Here is a 25464-nt window from a genome sequence, read left to right as displayed (position 1 = left end):
TGCTATATATAATCTAGTTTCCCATATGCAACAGTACTTCAGAAGAGGGTACAATAAAATTAAGGAGGAAATCACAGGGCAGCCTGCCCTGAGGAGGCTTTCCCTACATCTATCTGCCAGAGATCAGTTTGTGCTCTAAGAAATGAGATTGTACTCTGCAAACATTGGTGTCTCTTGTTGATCTGGATATTCTCATTGTCTGTGTATAAGTCTAATCCTTTCCAAAGTCTCATGTAGACCTTTGTTGAAGTGAGTTGCATCAGCTAATTACATGTTGTGTGTAAAAAGACTGATGTTTTCTTTTTCTTGTTTTTGTTCTAACTCCATTTTTCAATGTCTTTGGTTTCAATTCTCCTGGAAAGTCTGAATATTGGGCCTATGTTAAATAATATAAATGTATGTATCTTACCCTATGCACTGGAAACTGGATTTTTGAGCTTCCCACTTAGACCCTAGCTATCAGTGGTGACCACTTTGTAGAGAAGAAAATGAGAGACATGTTTTAGAGATGTCCATTTCCTCCCAGCAGGAGTGGACTCTCACGAAAGCTTGCTGTAAGCAAGTTGCACTTCCATCCTGCTTCAGACTGCAGAGGTTGGATAAGCTTAGCTTGCCTGCTCTCTGGCTTTGGTTTCTGTTGGTAACTATAACCTATGAGAGCAGTCTGCTTTGGAGAAACACATGGGGTGCTCTCAGGCATTTCTGCAGAATGATGCTATATTTAGGTCTCATTTTTTGAGCAAAGATCAGTTTGTGTTTTTTTTGTTGTTTTTTTCCTGTTCGCATGTTTTCTCTTACTGATACCATCAGGGTTACAAGCCCTACTTTTAGAAATGGCCCAAAGCCTTTAACCAAACAACCTTATATGTGGCCTCTAACACAGATTTGGTTAAAAACAAAGCCTTCTGGTTTGCTTTATCATGATCTGTAAACTGGGGTTGTGTTAAGATGCTGAAAGCAGAGAGCTGAAGACCACAGCTGACTCCACGGCTCCATCAGTGCTCTGCCTTCACACCACCTGTTGGTGTTTGTCTCTGTTGCAGCTGTTTCACCTTAGATGAAATTGCAAGAGGCACTGGGTTTGGTTCACCCTTTCTCAGCATTGTGTACTGAGCTGCTAATGAATCACCACAACTGTTTTCAGGTGTTCCTAGTCAGTATAACTTCTGTGGGCTCCATTTTAGTTTTTTGTTTGTTTGTTTGTTCGTTTTTTTTTTGGGGGGGGTCAGGCTTCTGCACCTGGGATTTCTGGAAGGATCTTTCTAATGATTGCTCTGGTATTACTATTAATTTTTGGTGACTCGGGGACATACTGCTATGGTAAGGCTGAGTAAAATGTTGGTAGTGGAGAGGGTGGTCTTGGAGAGCTGGTGCTCAGGAACTCCTTTAAAGATATTAAAAAGAGGAATGGGGCCGCTTTGTGACCATCTTCCCCATCCTCCTCTGCAGTACAGCTTCTCCCACAAAGGCTTTTCCTTCAGTGTCCCTGGCAACCTTAGAGCCCTTTTTCTTTTCTCCTTTGTGGCTATCAAGCGTGTGGGACATCTGTTGCTGCCCGCTTTTCCTCTCACACGCATCTGTGGTGATGACTTCAGTCACAAAGTCACCCTGCGCTGGGGAAAGGGTGGAGCCACCCCGCTTCACTCGCTCCCTGTGCCTGCAGGCAGCCCCTTCGCCTCCCGGCTGTCGCCTCAGCCCGTGCGGGGCCGCTTGCGGGAGCTCTCCCCTGCCTCAGGCTCCACGCAGCGGGGCCGCGACCGTTCGTGTGGCGCCCGGCAGCGGCCGCCCTCTGGCAGCGGGAGGGCGCGGGCCGGGCCGGCCGCCAGGGGGCCGTGCGGGGCCGTTCCGTGCCGCTGGGGCCGGGCCGCCCCGCGCCGCTCGGGGCCGTGAGGCGGCTGCAGCGCGCGGCGCGGGGCGGGAGGGGGCGCCGGGCGCGGCGCAGCATGGCGGCGGCGGGCACCGCGCAGCCACGGGCCGGGCCGGCCGCCGCCGGCGCCGCGGCGGACGAGTCGTCGGACAGCGAGCCCGAGCAGGAGCCGGGCTCGCCGCAGAAGCTCATCCGCAAGGTCTCCACGTCCGGGCAGATCCGCCAGAAGGTGCGTGAGGGGCGGCCGGGGGGGGAGCCGCAGGGCCTCGGGCTCCGCGCCGCCTCCGCCTCCCCCGCCCGGCCTGCGCCGCCCCCGGGACCGGCCGGGCCCGGCTCGCCCCCGAGGGCACCGGCCGGGGACCCCCCCCCCTCCCCCCAGCCCCAACCGCCCCTCGGGGACTCGCCCGCCGCCCACCCCCTCCCCGCCCTCCGGGACCGGCTCGGGCCCCCTCAGCCCGAAGCTCCGGCCCCGAGGCGCCCCCGCCGCAAACCCCCCGCAGGTGCCGCCGCGGCTGCCCCCCAAGTGCCCTTCAGGGGCCGCCGGCGACCCCCGCCCCGGCCCAGGGCTCAGGAGGGGAGGGGAGGAGAAGGGAGGGGAGCGGAGCTGCCTGCCCCGTCCCGTCCCAACGGGGGCCGCACCTCGCTCCCGTCCCCTCGCGGCTCCCCGCCCTGAGCTCTCGCTGCACACAGGGCCGAGAGCGGCCCCCTCCGAGCTGCCCCCTCAGGCTCGACCCCCAAGAGGGGGAGTCCCTGCCCACCCCCTGAGGCCGCAGCTCCCTTCTCCCCCTGCATCCCCGCCTTCGTGCCTTCCTCGAGGGCCTGTGCCCCGGCTCATCTCCCTGTCACGCCGTGCCCTCCTCCGCTGGCCCTTTCCCAAGCCCCTCGCCCTGTGGGCAGCTGGCAGCCCATCGCGTCCACCCCATTCCCAGCCCTGCTCCAAGCCGTGCGGCTGCTGCCGGCATCCCCTGTGTGCCTCCCACAGCATCTGCCCCTTGCTGTCCTGGTCTCGTCCCAGTCCTCTCCATCTGCTCCTCTGCTATTGTTCCCTTCTGTAGCGGTGCTGCGTAGCCTCCCGTCTGGTCAGGCACTGGTCTCGTGGCTGGTTAGCCTTTGTTCCCAGCTCTCTCTACCTCACTTCACCTCCCTGGTCTGGCAGCGGTCGTGTCTGCACTGATTCCCTCAGAGCGTTTTTCCCTTAGGCTGGCTGTGGAGCAGTAGGGCCATTTTTAGGGATAGTGACGGTATTTTGCTCCCCAGGAGGAGCTGTAGTTGTAGTTCCTCTGTATTGTTAGTGTAAGAGAAAACGTGAAGATTTCCTTCAGTCTTAGGCTAGGAAACACCCACAGGGAGTTGCCCTCTTCTGTACTATTTTTACTATAGCTGCATGATTTTTCTCTGTAGTGGTGAAAGTCCTGTGTAACCCTTGGATTGTCGCGTGATGTGCTTCTGCTTGGAAATGCTGGGGTCATTATTCTTCTGCCATCGCATTGCTGTTGTCCCTGGGGCATGGGCAGGCACAGTTGCTGCTGTGGGGATGCAGGAGGCTTGCCCGGTGCTGACGATGCTTATCTATTTTCTGCTGCAAAGGAGAGCAAACGTCTGTGCGTGGTGCGGAGCCTGAAGCGTTATTCACAGGGATCTTTTTCTGCGTGGTAGTTTGCCTTACTTCTGAACACACACACACGTTGCCGTTCTGCTCGCTGTCGTTTTGCTACACTGGTCCCAGTTCCCCCCCACAGCCAAGCGCAGTCAGACCCAAGGCCCGTTGGCTCACTTCATCATGCGTGGCCGAGCTGCTTCCTCTGTCTGCCGAGCGTGCTGACCCTGCCATTCCCTCCTTCTTTTCGGACACCGGGTAGGTGGGACGGTACCTTTGGCCACAACAGCGAACGGTGGCGCTCTCTGAGCGGGGTGATGCTGGATGCTAGATCTCAGACCTGCTGCAGGTGGCCTGAGCTGGTCTGTTCATCGGCTGTGGAAAGAGAAGCCTTTTGTGGTCATCTCCTGCACGGTGGGGGTGCTGAACAGCAGAAATTTGTCCTGCAGGAGAGTGGATGAGCTTTGTGATTTCTTGCTACCACCTGGGGCAGGGGGCTTGTGCATGCAGGGAGGAAGGATGCCAGGGTCTGACTTTGGTACTTCTGCGGTGGTGTTTGTGATAAGAACAAGGGCAATGCCTTCCTCGGTGCTGGTGTGGGGCTTCCAGCTGATGGCAGGGTGTTAAAGATGAGAAGGTAAAAGGTGCACTGAATTTTACTTTTGTTTGAATAAAGCCGAACACGTCCGCATGTTCCTACTTAATCATTTGCCCTGTTTTACATCACTTCCTGCGTCAGCATGGCTGGAAAAAGCCTAAACCAGCCACTTGTATTACGTGAACATAAACATGTTAAGAACGAGGATTATAAACAGATATTGTCCACAGCTATTAAGCCTCCCATGTGTTAATCTGCAGAAGACTTCAGCTAAACAGTGTCAAATTTTGTAAGTCAGCCCAGGTATTGTGATACCGAGGATTGATTGCTTCTGTTGCTTTTCCATGTCCTTTATTTCACCGTCATCTTTCCTGCATGCTGCTGTATGTGTGCTTTTCCTTGCCCCGAGGGCAGGGAGCAAAGACATCTCTGTGGCTACTCATTGTTCTGCTGAGGAGGCTTTGAGGATGTTGCTTCCTCAGTGAAGCAGACCTGAGTTTTAATTTGTCTGTTGAATGACGGAGAGCAGGCTGCAGTAAGCTGTAGGAGCTGTTGGACAGGTCCCTCAGAGTGACAGTAAGAGATGCAGGAAGACTTTTACCGTGCCCCAAGGCTGTAAATCTCATCTAACCACATCTTTTGCTGCAGTTAGCACGAGATCGTGCCTGTAAGTACGGTTAAATCACAACAGAAGCTTGCTGTTACGGCAGCTTGGGTGTGAAGCCTGCTGTAGCTGTGGAGCTCCTCCGAATTTACTTGTTTGTCAGTCAGTTGCGAGCACGTTGATGATGTCTTTTGCTTCTTCTGGTTCTTGTACCTCGGGCTCTCCCAAGAGAAGCTGTAAAATGAAAGTGCTCACAGGACCAGCAAACCTCAGTGGACTTGCTTCTGAGCCTGCAGGTCGCCTGGCTGTGTTCTGCTGAAACACCCTGCTGTAGTAACACTGCGGGGCACACAGGGCTGCTTGGATTTGTAGCTACTCGGACTTCAGTGTGCAGGGCCTGGAGACAAATCCCAGCTTGTGTGTGTGCAACTGAAAACTCTGCCCCTTGCGAGGATACGGGGCAGGGGGAGCGGAAAGCTGAGTGTCTGGAAAGTTGAGTACTGTGTATTAATGTACTTATTTATTTTTAGCTAGAAGGAGTTTTAGAGGAAGAGAAGAAGATAGGCAGAGAAGTGCGTTTAGCAGTCTCTCGATGATTGTTATTCAGGGGACAGAAAAAGCAGTAGCATGATAAGGTATAGCTTGTAGTGGAACTGCTGCTGTCTGGGCTGGCAGAGCAGCAGGCTGCACAGACTGCTCGATCAGCCATTTTGAGACCTGTCGGACCTGTACCAGCATCGGGCTGCACAGAACACCGCTTGGAGCCCCTCTCCTGGTCTCAGGCTTGCATTGGTGCAGCCAAAGAAACGGTTGGTCGACTAAGATAAAGTGGTTTTGATCGGATGGGACTTAGGAACGAGCCAAAATAAAACAGAGGAGGACGATGCCTGAGGTGAGGTGACAGCAGGAGCCCCAGGTCCCACCTTCTGAGCAGCACTGGGGACTCGACTGAGTGGTAATAACACTGGCTGAGTCCTGACCTGCTGTGGGCGAAGGCACAGTGACATCAAAAGTGGTCCTGGGAGCTGAAGGCGTGAAGCAGAGGAGCACCGCACGTTCTATGGGCACCGGCAATGAAGTGCTCTTCCTCCTTTACACTTGCCCTTTCGTTGGAAGCGTCACGTTACAAAGCTCGGAAAGCAGGAGAAGGGATGAACAGGGCGTCCTCGTTTCATTCATCAGCTGGCTGTAATTCCCAGCAGGCCCCTGGTGGTGTGGTGAGCTTTCAGTTTGTTTATCAGGCAGGATTTCAGCAATGCCCTTGGGTGGCATCAGGAGGAGGCTTTGTTTAGACTAGGGGTCTAACTTCTGTTTACTTGAGGAGCAATTTTTCTGTAGCTTTTCAGTTTTATACCCATTCATCGTTACCTTGAACTTTTTAAGACAGATTTGCAGTATGTATTTCAACAGACTCGCAAACAGAGCGAGCAGCGCTCTGAGCTTGGATATTGGAGCTGTCTAGCTCCCGTAGCAGAGAGATGTCAGCTTAATTTATGCTATGAAAAGCAGGATAAATTACCTGGTACGAAGCTTTCAGCTGCTGTGAACAGGCTTTGTGCAGTATCTGAGTTTTTGATGTCAGTGCTGTGTAGCAGCCCATGGTATAGATGGACTTTGGTGCTGCGGGAGGTTGGGATTCTCTTTCTGATGACTAGCTTTGAGGTCTAGGAGCCCCCTCCCCCCCAAAAAAAATGTACAAGCAAGGAAAAACAAGAGGAAGCAAAATGTTTCTCCACATCTTTGTGCAAGCTCCCACAGCAGCCCAAACTGAGTTCTCCAACATATGGCAGGCAGCAGAAGCAACTGAAGAAAGCTCATTTTATTTCTCCTTGTATTGGCTAATAGATAAAAACGTCCTTTTTTATAGGTAAAGCAGTGTTATTTTTATTTCTGGAGGGCAAATGCTTTAAGATTTTCTCAGAAAAGATGAGGATAAGGAAAATGAGCAGTTTGTTAGCTTGATACAAGTATTAAAATCAGTATTAAGATGAGAAACAGTGCATTTCAATAAAGAGACACTGTAAAAGAAAAGTGTCACAAATAAGGAGGGAATTTTCAGGAAATTATGGTTTAATTCACATTCTGTCCGTGGCACCCTCTGCTAAAACATATTGAAATGTCTGATTTTGCTATGCTGTCTTCTAACAGGGTGTCTAGAAGAGGGCATTTCACATTTATGGCTTCATTTATGGCTTCACATGCCGTAAACTGTGCTGGTTCATGCTTTAGTTCTGGTCAAAATTGGGAACTCCTCACTTAAAAGAGAGGCAGTTGCTGCAAAGTTCTTGTGGTTGAATCCAAAGCGAACTTCTTGAACACAGGCTTAAAGCTGTGAATTTCCTTGGATTAACACCACAGACAGACTTGTTCCTTCTCTGAACGCTGAGGACAAAGATAGGATTTCAGGCTGTGTTACCCTGCTGCAGGAACGTTTTTGCCTTTTAAACTACATTATGTTTTGCATGCTCTTCAGACTCATCTGTTCTGACAAAATTTGGGAAGCCTCCCAGTGCTGCGTTACCATTGGTGTACTGCGTGTTTGCCTCGCTGCTGGAGATTTTTGGATGCTATGTGAAAGCAACAGCTGTTACTTCCTTTTTTGAAAAAAAAAGAAAAACACAAAACAAAACAAAGCACAAAACCACACACACTTGCAGCTTTTCTCCTTCTAACTATAGTTCTGGTTCCAGGAACTAAAGAGCTAACATCAAACTTTTGCACGTTTTGAGAACATAGATTTACCGAGGCCGCATTGCCAAGAAGTACAATGTGAGGCTGGTGCCTGTTCTTTCAAAAAAAAATTAGAGACAAAATAAAAGAAGTATTTTTTTTTTGAAACAAAACTAAATCACCTGTTTAGAGTACTTCACTTGCCCCAAACCTATTGTTACCAAAAAATATTTTTTTATATTTTACTTTGGAAGAGTACTGGATTATGAATGAAAATTGTGAAATGCTTATCTGCAGTTTCCCTGATAAGAAAAGTCAGTATAGCATCTACAACACTGTAAAATTCGTATTTTACCTTCTTAAAATAGGAATCTGATGGTTATTCTTTCTAAAGCAGCAGATGTACCTTCCTATTTTAAAGAAAAACAGAAGTGAGATGACAGGTTTTTGTATTCTCCATTTCCCTGAGAGTTTAAGATGTATGCTGGGGATTGTCACAGCAGCATCAGAACTTTTCAGAGCAAAATACCGTTCGAGGAGAAAACCTCTTCCTCTTGGAATATGTTTTTTCAAGGTTTCAAAGTCCCAAACCGTTATTGAAATGGATTCGACCTAACTCTTCCACTCCAAGTGGTCATTGCTTCTCGTTTCCCTGAAGATTTGTGTAGGTGCCCCTTAATGAAAGGAGGTGCTTCTGCTTGGCTCCCCAGTCCTGCGGGACAGCTACCCGGGGACAGGTCGGCTTGGGGCTGACAAACAGAGGCAGCAGCAGCAGTCCTCGCCCCCAGCTGCCATCTGCCGTGCTCCCTTCTCATGTAAGGCATTCCCGAAAGTGGGGATGTTGCGGGGACCACAGCTCACTGCCCTCCTGCCACGGAGGAACGAGGCGGCGAGCCAGGCTGCAAGCTGGCTGCTGGGTTAGGTGATCGATCAAGATGCGAGTAGTCCCTCTGGTTTTAGGGGGAAATCTTACTCGCAGTCTCTTTGCTAAATTGGGAAGTTTTGCATCTGCTGCCTATTTTGATGTTGCGGTTTGCTTTTTTTTTTTGCAAGAGGAAACACCGTGTTGATTACATAACGTTCGTATCGCACACGTTGTGTTCGAGTCTCAAACGGTGGGATAATTATAGCCTTGCAGTATCCTGGCTGGGAGAGGCGATACCACCTCTGCTTCCTACACGCGGTGCTGAGATGCATCCGTCCTGCGTGAGATGCAGGCATCGCCCGGGGTGTCTCCAGGGGAACTGGGAGCTCAGGCAGGTGCTGCAGCACCAGGGCAGCCTCCTGACCCCCGGGCCAGCCTTTTCAGCTGCTTCTTGCCAGAAGCGCAGCAGATAACACAAGAGGGATGCGTTGGCTGCTTTACAAACTGCTCTCCTCCGAGGCAGGTCACGGCACTCTCTGATGGTGCAGCTCTGTTGCTGAGGTTTTATTAAAAAGCAGCATTCTGGGAGCTCGTGCCAGAGCCTTCTGTTCTGTTTCGCTCAAAGTTAACAAAACGGTGTTCCCAGGGCTGTGCTAATCTCCCCTGTTGTTGCTGGTGATGATCGAGATGTCTTGGCATGGTCCGAGGTATTTGCAGGACATTAAAACAGGGAAAATGGAAAAATAAATTAAAAACTTTGGAGTATCCTTTAAAAACTATGTTAAATGGATGAGGAAAAAAAAACTTAAAAGCATAGGTTGTTTAATACATAAATATGGAAAATCTGATAACGACGATTGTTACAGATGAGATAAAAATAAATTCTAGGATACCTTAAGTATTAATTAAATGGCCAAAGGCCAAAAGCTGCTTTCTGCTCGCAGCAGTGTAATCCCATGGAATACCAGTCGGAGTAAAAGGAGCAGGATTTGGCCCCACTTCTACCAGCTGCTACCAAATAAGGCTCCTCGCAGGATTCAGTAGCAGAGCTGATGGCAATCCAGACACAGCGGGAGGAAGCCCTGTTGTTCTCCGAGCCTCCTTGACACCAGGGGAGGGGGTTCAGTTTCCCTCCTCAAGGTGCGACTTTCACTTCGCCGTGTCCCGAGGTTCCCATACCGGTACTTTCTGCTGGCTTTTCCTTCCTACTTGGCCGGGCTCTCCATGACATTTAGCAGGATGGGAAGGATGGGGTGGTTATGAGCGTGAGGATGAGATCCCCAGCTGTATTCTGGATGTGCCTTCCCTGACGTTCGCTATTGTACTAGCTGCGAGCGCGCCTTCCCTGCCCGATACTGCTTTACCAGATGGCCCTGACATGCCGCGATGGTAAGTGCCCGGCTCCTTCTGCCCGACGCTGAAGTGGATGGGAGGGCTGAGATGGTCGGCAGGGCTTTGGGGTAATAATTTGGCTCTGCGGGATCAAGAGCGTTAAGCAAGCTCTGGCTGTAGCGCTGGAGGGCTCCCCTGTGCTGGGTGCAGCACCGTGGCTCGGCGCGGGGTTGCTCTGCTTCCAGTGCTGCTTCCAGTGCTGCCGGCTCTTGCCTCTCCGCTGCGGAGCAGTGTGCTGCGGCGTTGGGAGCGGGGATTCGGTGGTGCTGGGGTGGGGCCGTGGGACAGGCGGCTCTCAGAGCTGGGGGTTTCCCAGCAGGTGATGTGTTGCAGAGCTTTCTGCGTCTATGGGGAAAGCATGGCTTGGTTAAGCTGGTGCTCTAAGGAAGGGATGTAGGCGTGCACGTGTAATTAAGATGATAGAAAAAATAGCAGATTGCTTTTTCATGTTTGCCTTGAAACGTCTGAAGTTCATGTTTAATTAGTGCCCTTTAAAATTTTTAATTCGCTCCAAGGTTTTCAGGTAACTTGTAAACCATTGCTTTTTTGGCTTTGGTTATCTCTGGATAGATTTGAACCATTCTCTTTCATCAGTGTTTTAGTGCGCTGGGGTGACTTGAGCTCCATGCTCAGCTCCCCTCTTTGATAAATGTGTTTGGGAAGGATGCCTGGAGCCTACGGAAAGCACACTGAGGGCTTATGCCGGTAGCGTGCCAGGAGTTGTCCAGCTACGAACTCATCCTGAATCAGAGAGTGCTGGGGTGCTCTTCGTTCCGCGCTCTGGGTTGCTGACCAGATCATTCATCTATTTTAAGTGCTTCGCTTGGAGCTCTGTAACCCGGCTACTTTCACCAGGGAGCTGCGTGCTGATATGCTGCTATGTCGTATTTCCTTTCCCATATATGTGCAACCTTTCTGCCTGCTTTCGGAGTTGGTTTTCTGTGCTAATTTTTTCACTCTGCAAGTGCTCGCCCCTTCTAGGAGAAAATCATCAACATCAGCAGCAGTGAATGTGGTATTGAACAGAAGCTGGTTCCGAGACCTATTCCTTGTTTACCAGCCACAGCATTCACTGACAAAGAACGAGGTGCTTGAACCTTTCATTTACCCATTCCGAGGCTGATTCTAGCTGCAGCCCAATTGGTACAAACTCCTGTTTTTTGCTGGCGATGCTGAGAATAAGTTTGGGCTTCCTGTGTCACGATACCGTGGCTGCACTTTTGGCAGAGCGCTGCAGGTGGCTCTGGGTCCCTCTGGGGCTGTGCCGCAGCTGCCTGCCGAGCTCCCCAGCTCTGCCAGCACGGCCGAGGCACGGCAGGGAAGATGATTGCCAGGGGAGGTTGCACTGAGCCCTGTGCTGCAGCCTGCCACGGGTGCTTCCTGCTTCGTAAAACACAGGTTATGAAAATGAAGCATACGTAGGGGATGGCCAGCGGCAGCATAGGCCATACCCCTTCGGTGGAGAGCACGGCTTCTGCTGCTGGCCTGTTGACTCACAGCCCTGGCTTCTCTTCTGCCTTTTGATTCCTGTGGTTGACCTCTGATTTTCTTTTGCTTTTTCCCCTCTTCTGAAGTCCTTTTGTTGCAGTGAGCTCATGTAATGTCTTGTCCTTTTTGTACCAGTGGCAGAAATCGCAGTGTGTTTTTCGCTTTTGCAAGAGCCGAGTGCCTTACATGTGGAGCTTGCAAACAGGACCAAGTAACCCCTAAGTTGCTCGTGCTCCACTATAGGTCTGTACAACTCTCTGTGTCCCATACTTAGCATTGCTTTACTGATCCACATTTCCCCCCTCTAAGCTTCCTGGAGTTAATTTCCAGGGTGTGACCACTGTCTGGTGGAAGGATGTTGCTCTCGGATTAGCTTGTTAACCCCTAGCCTTTTGACCTCTCGTGTCTTATTCTGCAGGGTTGGTTAGATTTATTCCTGTAGGTTCTTTGTCAGATTTTCTGTATTTCATCGGTTTTGTAATTTATCTGTATTAGTTCTGTATTTATGACCACCGAGCTTTTATAGAAGCAGCTACTGAAACTGTTTTACTCAAAGCAAGGTGCAGTACTCCAAATCCCTACCTCCCTTAGCTTGCCAAGGGTATCTTGCCGTGTTTATGGGGTGACTGCAGCTGCTCCCATCTCCTTTGCCACCGCTCGCCCAGAGTCAGTGGCTAGACAGGGTTGCTTGGTCCCCAGGGATCATCCACCCATCACCCTTACAAAAATTCCTAAACAAGGTACGTAAAGACAGCCTGTCAGTTCTGCATCTGCATTTTGATTTTGCTCTCTTCTTCTCTGTGCAATTAGTTCTTTCTTTGGTTATTTATTTGTTGTTTGGCATCAGCAGCCTGTTCGAAGTTTTATAGTACGTACAAATAAAAACAGTCTGTGCCCTGAAGTTTTTACATTCTGGAGACACATGGAAAACAGGGAAATCCAGATGTTGAGACTTTGGTATATAGGATTCTTTAGTTGCTGTTTAGATAGCTTCGAATCCTTGTGTTTTCAACTTTTGTGCAGTTCTTTCCTGCAAAGCACTGGAAAGAAATACCACCGGAGCAAAATTCTTGTTTCAGATGCGCTGCCCTGAGTGCCTGTCCCTAAGAATATGTCATGATCTCAGCTGTAAAATAGGTTGCATTGTTCTTCGCCCTCCGTATCGAACGCAGTTGGCGCCTCCCCGTGCCACAGGACACTTGCCAGTCTGACAGCTGGCTACAGCTGCTGGTTGCCCTCAGCCTGGCTCGTGAGGTCGGGGGTTCTCGATGAGGAATTTGGGCGCATCAAAGGCCCTGCTCCTAAAGGGGGCCAGAGACCGAGGCCTCGCAAAAGGATGGGCTGCCCCTGCGCCTGGCGTCATGGGTTGTGCCGCACGCAGGAGGAACAGGAACGCACGCCGAGCAGAGCCGAACCGCGGTGCCATCGTTCCTTTCAGTAGAGTCAGCCACGTTATCGGCGTAAAAAGCATTTCATCTCTGGTCTCTGATGTGGCTTAGCGGATGCAGAGCCACCTCAGGCAAGCAGTGCTACAAGAAACACGGCCGCGTCTCGTAGCTTGGTGTGCGGCTGCTGCTGGTCGCTCGGTTCCGTGCTCTCGGTGGTGGGATCGCCCTGAGGGGAAGTCAAGCCCTGGAGGCGTTTGACACCATTCCCACCGAGGCCGGTGGCAAAACTTTGGTGTCGGCACTTCAGGATTAGGCCTACACACTGCACCCATTTGGACAGGAGAAAGGTGAGGAGGTATTATTTACCTTCCGAAATGCCAAGCTTTACATGGGGAGGAGTGGTAGCAGGGGGAGGGTTGTGTATTGCTCATGGTGAACTGATTTTTTTTTCTGCAGGAAGTCACTTTTCTTCAAGGCCAAAGATAAAAGATGATGAAATGCTAGAAATGTCTTCGGCCCTGCCTTTCAGCTGTCGAGTCGTGCTCTTTGCAGAGATGCTTAAGGCTCTGCTTTGTGCATTGTTGCTTTAAATTGTCAGCTTGTTCAGCAACCTTTTTTTGTATTGTCTCGTCATAGGAGAAATGGGGGTCATTGCAAGCAGCAGCACATCCCTGTGGGCTTGATTCAAGATTCTTTATTTTTTTCATGGTGCTGTCTGCCTGTGCAATGCCACGCCATGGGACACGTGCTGGAGGGAGGCACAGCTGGACAGAAAGCAGCCTGGGTAGATCCTTCACAAGCAGTACTTGTGTTTATCCCCAGTAGGATGCACCTAATCAGACCTCATCGTGCTTCAGGGCAGCAGCTTTTCCCATGGGATCCAACTGAAATGGGCACTAAAAATGGCTTCGACTCTTATTTTTTTCCTGTGCGGGAGAAGTAATTCCACATTTGTCTGGGTGAGCAGCACGGTTAGTAAGCTGGTTAGAGCAGATCTTCGATTAAGCATGCTGCAGAGAGGCTGGGGAGCAGAAATCACTGTTCGGCTCCCCCTTTTACTTGGTTCTGTCACTCTGCTGTCAGGTCCTTCCCCAGTTAATTTCCTTCAGCTGCATTCCTCCGCAAGTAGCAAGTCCTTTGGCTGTAAAATTAAAACAGAGGAGGGGAAAGGCAGCGATGTCTGAATCATTTTATAAAGTCATCTTGATCTTATCTCCAGCCCTTTCCGCCCAAACCCACCAAACTCTTTTCGTGAGCGGCGTGCCTATAAATAGAACGGCCGCTCTCGTGCAGAGATGGGCAGCTCTGAAGCAGAGCCTTGTTTTTGCTGAGCAGTGCGTGCGTACGAGAGCGCGAGAGCTCGCTCCTCACTGCCCTTTCGCGTCGGAGTTGGGGAGCCATGAGGTTTGCTATAGATAGAGGCTGGCGGGTGACATAAGCTGCCGCTTAGGGAGGGGCGAGGCGACCTCTGGGATCGTCGCCTTTTGGGTTAAAAAAAGGCAAGAAAGGAAAAAAAAAAAAAAAAAAGGGTGCTGTTTAAAAGAGGCATGGAGGACTGCACGCCCTGTGCAGAGGTGAGTGAGCCCCGCCGAGCTGCAGGGAGCCGAGCATGGCAGGCGGGAGCTGTGGGGAGGCACTGCAAGAGGGCCTGGGGAGCGCGCGGCTCCGGCTGGCCCCGGGTTAAGTTCTCTGAAGGAGCAGAGCAGCAGAGGCCTGCGATCTCCTGCGAATTGCTATTTTTTGATCAGACTCTTGGCCGGCTGGGTGTCTGTGGGCTTCACAGCCTGGGAGTCTTCCCCAGGAATTTTTCAGTTCTTTTTTGACTTTAGTTCAGGACTTTGTAGGATTCAGTAGCTACTTGCTCCATCTCCTCTTGTAATTGTGTGTGGTTTTTGTTCAAGAATGCACAGAGACCCCTCCGTGTTTCTGTTTTAATCTGGAAAATCTCTTGCCACTGCTCCATTTCCTTCACTGTAGTGTCAGGGCTAAAGAGAGCTGCAGAAACGTGTGATTTCTTTAGCCAGGTAAGTCAGACGCTGTTGCTTTATCTGTCGCTTTGAGGCGCAGGTGCTGGAGGCTGAAGTAACCCAGCAGACAGACGAACGTGTGCTTGTAGGGCTCCGCAGAGCTGGGCAGTGCTGTTTGCTCCACTTGGAGCTGGGAGATGGAGACACGCAGAGGGCAAATGATGCTTTTGGGATCCTGTAAAAAGCCCACAGCAGAGTAGGGGTGAGGGGACCTTTCCCAGTTCCTTCAGCTCTGGCCTAGCCTGCAGGGTCGCTTTGGCAAGGGCTGCTGCAGGGTCTGTCTCTGAGCTCTGTTCTCTCATCTGCTGAAGCTTCAGGGGAAGATCATGGCTGAGTTTCGGATTCGTTGCGTGGTAACGCACAGCACCAGCTCCAAGTAAGCCTGACATCTTGTTTCTGGCTATCAGTGCAGTGCATTGAACTTCTGGACACTAAAGCTGCTCCCAGGTGCCTTACGGCTTACAGGGGTGTGCTCCTACAGCCCTGCCCCTGCCGTGACGGGGGGACATGGAGCCAAGGTGCCCCTCGGCCACAGCTTCGGGGTGCAGGGAGCTGCTGTGGGGGGTGGTTGTCTTTGTTGTCAGCGTCGTCTCTGGCCGGGCGTTGTCTTTCCCTCTTTGTTCTGCTGAAAACAGAGTGGAACATGGGGATTGCCGTTCGAACCGGGCATGCTGGTGTTTGCCTGAGCACCGGCGGGTATTTCTACCAGTGTGCAGGTGGCTTGGAGAAACAGAGCACTGGGAAGTGGTGAGGCTTGGGGCTCGCTAGCTTGGGGGTGGGCCAGCTCCCAGTCTTCGAGGTCGGTGGTGTTTGCTTTGGAGAAGGTTGGGGAGCTCTCAACCTTCTTGTCCAAGCCAGTGGAGGAAGGTCTGATGCAGCTCCCGAGGCCAGCATCTCCTTTTGGGATCTGGGCGCACGCGGGAGCCCACTCCTCTGCAGCCACTCGTGGGGACAGGCATCGCCGTGGTGCTCCGGCCTCTGAGCTCTCCGGGCAGCGTGAGGATGGCTCAGCCTAGCAAGAGAGAAGCAGCGTTGTCAGGCGGATGTTTCTTCTTATAGTCAGCATTTTTTTTCCAAGTGCTTTTTGAGGAAACTTTGGGCTTGGCAAGGGCCAGCGTGTGTGGAAAGTATTAAAATCTGCAGCTGTTTCAAAAAGGAAAGACCCGCATTAGAAATATATATAGCATTTTAAAAGCAAGTTTAGTGCCCTGGAAAGGATTTCTAAAACAATGTAAACCCTTTGGATCAGTAAGAGTATTTATTTTGTGCTCTGTAGTAGCCTGGCAGTGGATGCGTAGCGCTGCGCTTGTGAATTAATTGATGCTCATTGGTTGACTGAACTGCCACAAACCTGGGTCGTGTGGAGACCTCAAGTATGTTAAAGCTGTGTAATTTTCCTGGCATCGAGACACAGAATAACCTGTCTTACAAGACTGCTGGACCACTTGTTTCCTGCATTTTTAACTGGGTGTTTATCGCGTCGGGCTTTCTCAGCAAGACGTGGGTTCCTGGGGAGAGAGAGAGGGGGGTTTCTCACGGCGCCACACAGCACCATTTGCTGTTCCAAGGCACTACCTTCAGGCAGTAAGACGGGGCTGAACCCTCAGCTCTGACTTCCCTGCTCTCTGTCTTTCTGAGCCTTTGAGATTATTTTGATGTAGCTGTTGGTATTCGAAATCTGTCCTCAGCAAAGGAATCGAATGTATTTGGCGAAGTAGAATGAAGTGCATGTGGATTAAATACATACCCCTATGTATGCATAGTATGTGAGGGAGCATATGGGACTGTGTATGCTGGTATGTCAATCTAGTTATAAAGCAGTAAAAAAAAAAAAAAAAAGGCAGTGTGCGTAGACAGTTTTGGCACTCCAGCCCTGGGAAATGGCAGCCAGCCAGAGTGTACTGAGGCAGAGCCAAGACTATCTGAAGAATACCAAATGCTGGAGTTGGATATAGCTCCCTCTTCGCTCTAGTTTCCCTCTTCATCCTGTGTGCCTGCAGCTTGTCAGCTCTGTGCCAGGTAGAGGCAGATAATTTTGCAAAGCAGAACTGGAGACAGGGGCAGATATGCTGTGGTGTGAGCGTGCTTGTGATCAAATATCAATTAAATGAAAGGCAACTGAAATCTGACCTCAGGGAGTGTAACTGGTACGTTCCCCAAGCCTTTGTTAGACTTGGAGATGCTTGTTCAGTCAGAAGTTATTTATTGGGTTTGGTATTGTGATAGCACCGGAGACAAGGATGAAACCCCACCCCAGTGTGGGTTATGCATTGTGATGGTTTAATCTTGATAAGTTCCGCTTGCTTATGTGAATGAAATTGTTAAGCACTTCCAGCAGAGGGCACTAAGATTATTGATCTCAAATTGCAGTCTTTTGCTCTACGGATATATACTGGGAGAGCATGAAAGATGCCTGGAAGTAAAATGTGTGCTTCACCCCTCCCCTCTCCTTGTTTTGTAGACCATCATAAAAGAGGGGATGCTGATGAAACAGACCAGCTCCTTCCAGCGCTGGAAGAGACGATATTTTAAGCTGCGAGGACGAACTCTCTACTATGCAAAAACTGCTAAGGTAAGGTCTTGAGAATATTATACGATTCCAAGGGAAGAAGAAAGTCAGTGTCGGACCCTTGGAGGCAGATGGGTGTCTATGAGAAGGCAGCCCTCAGTTCAGAAAGGATCACATGCTCTGAAAGCACCCATCTTCAGGTTTTGCAGCTGCTAGAAGCTCCCGGTGTTTTGCCTCACACTTTGAAATCCTGTGTTGTTGTGTTTGTTTTTTTTTTTTAAGAAAACCATCACGTGGACCTGTGATACTGATTTTCCACCTTTTTTTTTTTTTAATCCCTTGGTACGTTTTATTAGGGAATGGACACTGAATGAATAGAGGCTGAAATAGAAGTGAGAAAATATGAATGAAAAGAAGAAATGGAGGGGAACTTATCACACAACCATAAGGCAGCCATGCATCTGGTTTAGTACGTTGATAGTTCACTAGATATCGTTCTGGCTCCTTTCGCAAGAACTAAGCCTAGTGGTTTTTTGTTGCTTTTTTTTGTTGTTGTTGTTGTTGAAGTAGTTCCTAGTAAAAGTCAAGTCATTGCATTTGCTGACTGAAGACAGGCAAATGTGAGCACCTCTGTTTGGAACTAGACTTCACGTTGCTGGTGCTGAGCCTTTCCTTCAGGTCACAAAAGGCTCTGATGGAGTATGCAAGGCAGACATACAGGCATGTCCCTTTGAATCGTAGAATAGTTTGGGTCGGAAGGGGTCTTTAAGGTCACCTAATTCCAACCTCCCTGCCATGGGCAGGGACATTTCCCAGCAGACCAGGTTGCCCAAGGCCTCATCTAACCTGGCCTTGAACACCTCCAGGGATGGGGCATCCACAGCTTCTCTGGGCAACCTGTGCCAGTGCCTCACCACCCTTTCAGTAAATAGTTTCTTCTTACCATCTAACCTACACCTACCCCTTTTTAGTTTATGGCCATTCCCCCTTGTCCTATCGCTACACCCCCCATCACAGAGTCCCTCCCCAGCTCTCCTGCAGCCCCCTTTAGGCACTGGCAGGCCGCTGGGAGGTCTCCCTGGAGCCTTCCCTTCTCCAGGCTGAAAAACCCCAACTCCTTCAGCCTGTCTTTGTAGGAGAGGTGCTCCACCCCTTGATCATCTTTGTGGCCCTCCTCTGGCCTCATTTGAATAGTTCCTTATCCTTCTTGTGCTGGGGGCCCCAGAGCTGAGCTCAGCACAGCAGGTGGGGTCTCACATGAGCAGAGCAGAGGGGGAGAATCACCTCCATCGCCCTGCTGCTTTTGGTGCAGCCCTGGGGATGGGTGGCTGTCTGGGCTGCAAGCACATATTGCTGGCTCATGGCAATCTTCTCATCCACCAACACCCCCACGTCCATCTCTATAGGGCTGCTCTCAATCCACTAATTGTCCAGTCTGTATTTGTTTTGAGCGTTGCCCTGGCCCAGGTGCAGGACCTTGCGTTTGGCCTTGTTGAACCTCATGAGGTTCGCAGAGGCCCACCCCTCAGGCCTGTCCAGGTCCCTCGGGATGGCATCCCTTTCCTCCAGTGTGTCAACCATGGCACGCAGCTTGGTGTTGTTGGCAAACTTGCTGAGGGTGCACTCAATCCCACTGTCCACGTCACCGACAGAGCTGTTAAACTGTGCTGGTCCCAGGACTGACCCCCGAGGAGCACCACTCGTCACCGATCTCCACCTGGACACTGAGCCGTTGAGCACAGCCCTTTGAGTGCAAGCATCCAGCCAGTTCCTCACGCACCGAGTGGTCCATCCCTCAAATCCATGTCTCTCCAATTTAGAGACAAGGATGTCATGGGGGACAGTGTCAAATGCTTTGCACAAGTACAACTGATGTAGATGACATCAGTTGCTCGTCCCCTATCCACCAGTGCTGTAACCCCACTGTAGAAGGCCACCAGATTTGTCAGGCACAATCTGCCCTTAGTGAAGCCATGTTGGCTGTCACCCGTCGCCTCCTTATTTTCCATGTGCCTTAGCAGAGTTTCCAGGAGGATCTGCTCCATGATCTTACCAGGCACAGAAGTGAGACCGACTGGCCTGAAGTTCCCCAGGTCTTTCTTTTTTCCCTTTTTAAAAATGGGGGTTATGTTTCCCCTCTTCCTGTTAGTGGGAAGTGGATCTGCTGTGTGTACATCAGATTCACTGATTCATTGGGGGTTTAAATTTTTTCTTTCCAGTCCATTATTTTTGATGAGGTGGATCTGACAGATGCCAGTGTGGCAGAATCCAGCACTAAGAATGTCAACAACAGCTTCACGGTAAGACGAAAGATTTTTGCATTATTTTCCTTTCTTCTTGCATCTTTCACCCACATCTCTTCTCTTTTGCGTAGGTCAAAAACATACGGACAATCTTCACAGCCTCTTTTCACTTACACAAAAGCTCATAAACTTTTTTTCCTTACAGCAACCATAACTCATCTCCATGCACGTGGGGAATACTTCAGTTTACTATGTATGGTGCTAAAATTTTGCATTCAGGGAAGTTCTTACCTATAAGCCAGGAGGATTTGATGGAATCCATTTACACAGCAGGACAAAAAAAAATTATTATGCTGAGGGAGTTGGGGGTGATGGTGATGTTTATGCTGGAGGTCTTGCTAAAGGAATTTAGTTTTCCCTTCAGGCCTGAAAATATGTAAACTTCTTTCTCTGACTTTATTTGTGTGTGGATGTATGTGTGTTTATATATGCACACTATATATAGTGGCAAAGCAAAAGGAGGAACAGAAAGAAGCCACACAGATAACTGTGAAATTGGTTTAGGATACTTGTTAGATGTGAAAAATATGCCAAATATTTGCAATTTGGAAAGGTGGTGGTGTCACTGCTTCATTTTCCCTGAACTTAGCAACTGGGAGAAAAAACACAGTCATTTTTGGGGTGCAGGTGCTACCTGAGCTCCATTTTGGGGTGTGCCTGGTGTGCAGGACAGGAGTTGCAACCTGGTTCCTCTTGGCCCAGCCTGGTGCCAGTGCTCCTGTTACGGATGAGAAAGGCCAGCAACAGTGGCCGTTCAGGGCAAGTGGTAAGCAGCAGTGTGATGAGCTTTGGGGCTGGCTGCCAGCAGTAGCCTCCACGCAGCTTCCCAAGGGCTTGAGAGGGAAGAGGGAGTGGAGAAAGGAAACAGCGTTGGTCTAAGGCAAGGTGAAGGGGGGAGCAATCCAGGTGGAGGAAGGAAGCTGATCCTGCAGGTGGTGACCACGGCTGAGCAGCACGGCTTGCTCTGCGGTAGTAGCAGCCCACTGCTTTAAACAGACACATCTAGCAAAGGTTATTTCCATTACGTAGCTGTAACTTTTCGCTTTGAAGTACCCGGGCAAAGCAGCTGCCACACCAGCTGTATGCCCATATTAACCCCAACACTTTCTGTAGGTTTGAAAACACTTTCTGCATCATCAGTTGGACAATTTGGAGGCCTTATCTGCATCTGACACTAAATATTGATAACAGGTATTAGTGTGTGTGCACAGAGCAAAGGATTTTGCGGTGATTTCTATAGGGGATACATTTTCAAGATTACGGAGCTATTTTCCTGTTAATAATACCCTTTCTCTAGGGTCTTGCTTTAGTTTTTCCATATGGAAAATAAGGGTGATTTTTCAGGTTAAGAAAATTTTCTTGTTCGTTTATTGTTGTAGTTGGGAGAGAGCTAATCTCTGTCAAAGACACTGGATGTAGGCACAGGAGGAAACACTGTGTTTGCTCTCTCAAATTGCCTCCGAGTCCAGCAGTGAGGAGTTACTTCCATGACTACGCTATCAGGCTCCTCCAGTCCCTGCCTTCCCTTCACTAAGGGGTGAAAGGGTGTAGGGTTATTTTGACACTCGAGCAGCAGAGGTAGTTTGCACTGTCTCCAGCTGATTGCTGTATCATGGGTGCTCAGGTAAACTACAGGAATCCTCCTCTCTTAATTTCTGTCTACTCCATCTGTCATTGCTTATAGAGGGGTTTGACTGTGGTTTACCATGAGCTATAAAAACACTCTGAAAATCAAAAGGTTGGCTAGTGTTGCTGCTCTTGGTCTGCCACATCACTGTGTCGGTGCTTTGGATTCCTTGCAGTCTTGCAATTTTCTCTCGGTTTTCTTTGAGAGCACTCTGTTTCCACTCTGAATCTTCCCAGCTCTGTTTCTTTCTAAAATTCAGAGTTCTTCATTTTTTCCTGATTCAAATCAGCGGTGTTCAGTACTGTGTTTTTGTCCTAAACTGGAAACATCAAACATACGGTGCTGTAAAACAGTTATTTTGGAGTTGTGCGTGCTCTGGTTTTCTTTCTGTTTCTTTTTCTTCAAGGGAGACTAGTAGTTTTGGATTTAGGAAACGCATGTGTTTCTTTCTGAGGAAATGCATCCACTCTTCAGGCATCTATATTGCTTCAGGCAGAGGTTCTGCAGGGCTGGAGATATTAGACTTAGTTCATAAAGTGGTATAAACTCACACTTGGTATTGTCTGCTTCTTCTGTATTTGTTGTCCAGGTTACCTAATCTTTGCACTAAGATAATTTGCATTATGCAGACACTCTGAGTCTCCAAGCTGGGCTTTTTGGTGGAATCTTACCATTGTGGCTTGTTCTCTTTTCAGTCTTCATGACTTTAATTGGTCAGTTCTTGATTCTACTTTAAATAGAGAAATACAACTGAAGGCATTAGAGAGTTGATCAGCTCTGAGAGTTGCATGAATGACACTCCTTAGGTACTAACAAAAGAGGCAGAAAACAAAAACACTGGATAAAGCACTTAGGAGTGATAGAAAAATAAGGTTAAAAAACAAAGATGACAGTAAACCTTTTACATAGCACATAAATCTGACAGCCAATTTGTTTGCTAGAGCAGGCAGGAGAGACAGAGAAGTGATATTAAGATGAAGAGGTCTTCCTTTAAAAAGAAGAGAACATAATATGGGTTCCGCTGTTGTTTGCTTAGTCTTTCAGTGAATGTATCCTGTTTGCACTGTAAGAACGGTTTTCAGGACTGCTACCCAAAGTTAATGGATGCATGACCATAAAATAGTCTGGGAGCATGCGACTAGGGGCATCTCTGAGCTTAAGACGTTGTGCAGCTGCGTCCCCTGAGAGGTGTAAGGAAAAGCTTTATGTTTAGCTATTGTTCCTTTAGGTCAAGCACAGTGGCTGCAGAGTTATTTAGCAGGAAGCCTCTAGGAACAAATCACATAGCAACCCCAAAACAGGCCTCCCTTCTCTCAGGAGGATTGTAGATGTAATATTTGCCAGTTCCGTCACATCTCTGCCCTTCTAAAACATCTGTCTACAAGTTAAATTCTTTTTAGATGTCTGAGCTGAAAGTGACTGGTTCTTTGCATGTATTATCCCCTAGCACTTGGAGTACAGATCTCCCACCAGTGGATTTTGCTTCAGCTGCTGTCTTACACAGTGCTTCAGAGGAGATCTGCTGTGGTACGAACCCAAGGATAACCACGTTATGCACTCTTAAGCTTTGTGGTGGCACCACAGCGGTCTTTCTGGTGAATTTTTTAGTGAATAGTCACTTCTAGCTAGTTTACAGGGTGTACCAGATGCAGTTTTCTCTTCTCCCTGCAGCACGTGGTTGGAAAGGTTACATTCTCTAGACATAAAAGGACGATTGCCATTGCAGATACAAGAATCGGTGCAGTGAAGTATTTTGCAATGCTAAAATTACCTAGTAGTTTATCTAAACCTCCAGGCACCATTTTGTCATACTGAGAACAGAGCAGAACTCTGGTATGCCAGCATTAAAAAACTTTTCACTTTCTTTGGGAATCTTCAGTAATATCCAGATCCAGCATGGCTGGGAGTTCTCCATTCCCTTGGCTCTGGACAGAAAGCAGAGCTTCCAGAGGAATCAATCCTGCTGCTTTCAGTGGGACGGGCCCAACAGATGGAGTGAGTCCCTGTCATTGACCCTTCCCTGGCTTGTGCAGGATTTGTGTGAAGCTGAAGGGGAAACATCTAACGTGTGTATTATTTAATAATAATGAACAATACCTGTCATAAACAGGAGGCGGCCCAGGAAGGCCATCAGACCTTTTCAGGTACCTGTGTTCTGTTTCAGTATGATTTTCATATGTTGTTTTTGGCAATGTTTTCCAGTTATTGATAGCAATTGGTGGTGTGGACTTTTCACCCTCATTCATGTAACTTTTTACATTCAACGACATTTCAACATTCACTTCCCATCCTGTCTTACTCAGAGCTCTGAGATCCCATCAGAGAAAGCTTCTGTCTGTGGAGGGGAGATGTGGGTAGTTGGATTTCTTCTTTCTGGTGCTTTAGTGAAAGTTAAGTTTGGACACAGCATGCTGTTAAACACCAGGAGCCACGCTGTTGGTCCCTCCTCCGCAGTTAAAATCTCCTCGCTCGAAGAGGTGGAGCCTGAACTCCTGTGCTCCTGTAAACCCTTTTCTATTGGGAAGTACCTCTCAGCTCAGCCACAGACAGGAAACAGCATATTATTACAGTCAGTGCCTGCCTCTCCACTTCACTGCTGCCAGAAGGAAACTTATCCCAGCTCCTCCTTAAGCAGACAGCTAATCAGCTTGTGGCAAGTGGAACATAGCTCAGAAAGACTGGCCACAGAGGGGACTAATCCTATTAATCGCATGTCAAGCAACCTATTTAGTCTTTTTTTTCCAGGGGAGTAGGCTGCTCTGGACACTAGTTTAGAGGAAGATTGAACGTTAAAGGTAAGAGCAGGAGTCTTAAGTTTTCTGGACTGAGCATTGAGAAAAATAGCACCTGTGCCAGCCTAACAGATCAGCGGGAGCTCAGATTCATTGGAATAAGTGTGCTGCAAGCTCTTACTGTTCAGGTGATCTCTCCTGTATGGATTTATGCAGATAAGTTCTTCAGAACGGGGGTAAAGGTAAACGTGCCTGCAGTGCTGTTGGAAATGCTGCACCCATCAGTTAAGAAATACTGTTTATTAACTGATGATTCACCCTAACCTATGTCACAGGAGAGAGGAAGTGTTGAGATTAGGGTAATACCTCTCCGTCAGCGCACTTGCATGACTGGAGGCAACAATGGTTGTGGCAGGTTGAGGAACAGAGAACTGCTGGTGCTCCTGAATGAGAGCATGCTGTCATCCCTGAGAGGCAACGTGGATCTCACTCTCCAGCCATATGGAAGCCTGAGGTGTGCTACAATTTTTATTATTACTGATTTGTTACTTAGAACTGACTTTATTCAGCAGCAAAGATGCCGGTTTCTGTCTTGTGAAGTTTTATGTGACTGTCTGATCTCCTTCAGACTGTGTTTTTGCTATATTGTCCCAGGACTTGTTGCTGCTGTGGTGGAATAGCATGAAACTTCATTTTGGGGTAATTAACCTGTCCTAAAAACTCAGAGCAAAGTGCTTGATCTTTAACAGAAGATAAAAGTGTTGAAGGTGCTTCCTGATGAGGAGAGTATGTTGTTGTCTGCAAATTCATTTCACAATGAAGTGAAAGTGCCTTTGCCTCTTCTGTGGTTTTGTGTCAAATTAAATTATTTGTTAGAGTGTTTTAATATGGACAGTTTGTTGTTGACGGAGTGAACAGAGCAGCTGAAGCTGCATGTCAGACAAGGTCTGCTGCTTGTGTTCAGTTCAGGACCTGTGTGCCTGTAAAGCACAGAACTGAAAGCAGAGGAGCTTGAAACAAGACGAACTAGAAACAGGAGGAACCTGGATCAGAGGTTACTTGTGCTGGGTTGAAATACAAGCCTCAGGAAATGGCATGTGACTTACTTTTTACGAGGGGAAAGAATATAAGGCCTTTGTTACATGCTGCTTGCTGAAAGTCAGGCTTGGACTCTTCAAGATTGGGCTCACAGGAGTCAGGGAAATCTGTGTGGTTTGACGCTTGTGCAGATTCCTCGTCTGCCCCATGTGGCCTCCGCCCTTTGAAAAAGATGGACCTTAAAACTACGCTGCAGAGAGTGACCAGGCTTCCTAGTGAGGGAGGGCATCTTCCCCTGCTTCCTCAGCAGGGCGCTGAGAGACCTACGGGGAAGACGTCAGCTCTCAAAGTGGGCAAAAAGACTTCCTAATTTGGGGACAGACATAGTTACGTTGGGCAGTCACCGAGAGCCCTGGGGGAGATGGTTCCTCACCCCACTCCTTCGTACACAGTCTTGGATTGCCACGTTAAGGTTTGGAGAAGGGAAAGATTAGAAAAGGAGGTCTCACAAACAGGATGGTTCTTCCCCCCTCCTTTTTAAGCTGTCTTCTCTAGATTGGAAAAAATTACAGTGCACATTGGAAAGTCAGGCTTTGCTGGGGGTTGTTGTCTCTTCCACACCCATGTGTGTACACGTTCAGAAATCGTACACTCTGCTAGTGCACTTACTCTGTTTATATTGGCAGCTGTCAGAATTTCCTTTATAAGCAACTGAAAACATGACTAAAGCCATGAATTGCCATGTCTAGTGTCGCTCTG

At 49.0% G+C, this 25464-nt stretch overlaps 1 protein-coding gene across 10 annotated transcripts in view; it reads left to right on the top strand.

Annotated features, from left to right (window-relative positions):
- Positions 1-25464, top strand: part of DGKD (diacylglycerol kinase delta) — a gene marked incomplete at its 5' end in the record, with an annotated part of 66096 nt that overhangs the window by 1078 nt on the left and 39554 nt on the right. For 3 of the 10 annotated variants that reach the window (XR_014696100.1, XM_084529934.1, XM_084529931.1), the window contains 2 exons: positions 16958-17068; positions 19225-19305. Coding sequence is in view for 6 of the 10 variants with exons in the window: in XM_084529934.1 (XP_084386060.1) it covers positions 16958-17068; positions 19225-19305 (192 nt within the window). Of the gene's footprint in view, positions 1-1042; positions 1154-1287; positions 1321-1943; positions 2097-14009; positions 14044-16957; positions 17069-19224; positions 19306-23507; positions 23731-23841; positions 24182-25464 lie in introns of those variants that run through there. The other 7 variants (XM_084529932.1, XM_084529935.1, XM_084529929.1 and 4 more) reach the window with 7 other exon arrangements.

Source organism: Aythya ferina, assembly GCF_964211825.1.
Source record: "Aythya ferina genome assembly, chromosome: 9".
In the NCBI taxonomy this organism is placed as follows: domain Eukaryota; kingdom Metazoa; phylum Chordata; class Aves; order Anseriformes; family Anatidae; genus Aythya; species Aythya ferina.
This window is presented reverse-complemented; position numbering and strand designations above follow the sequence as displayed.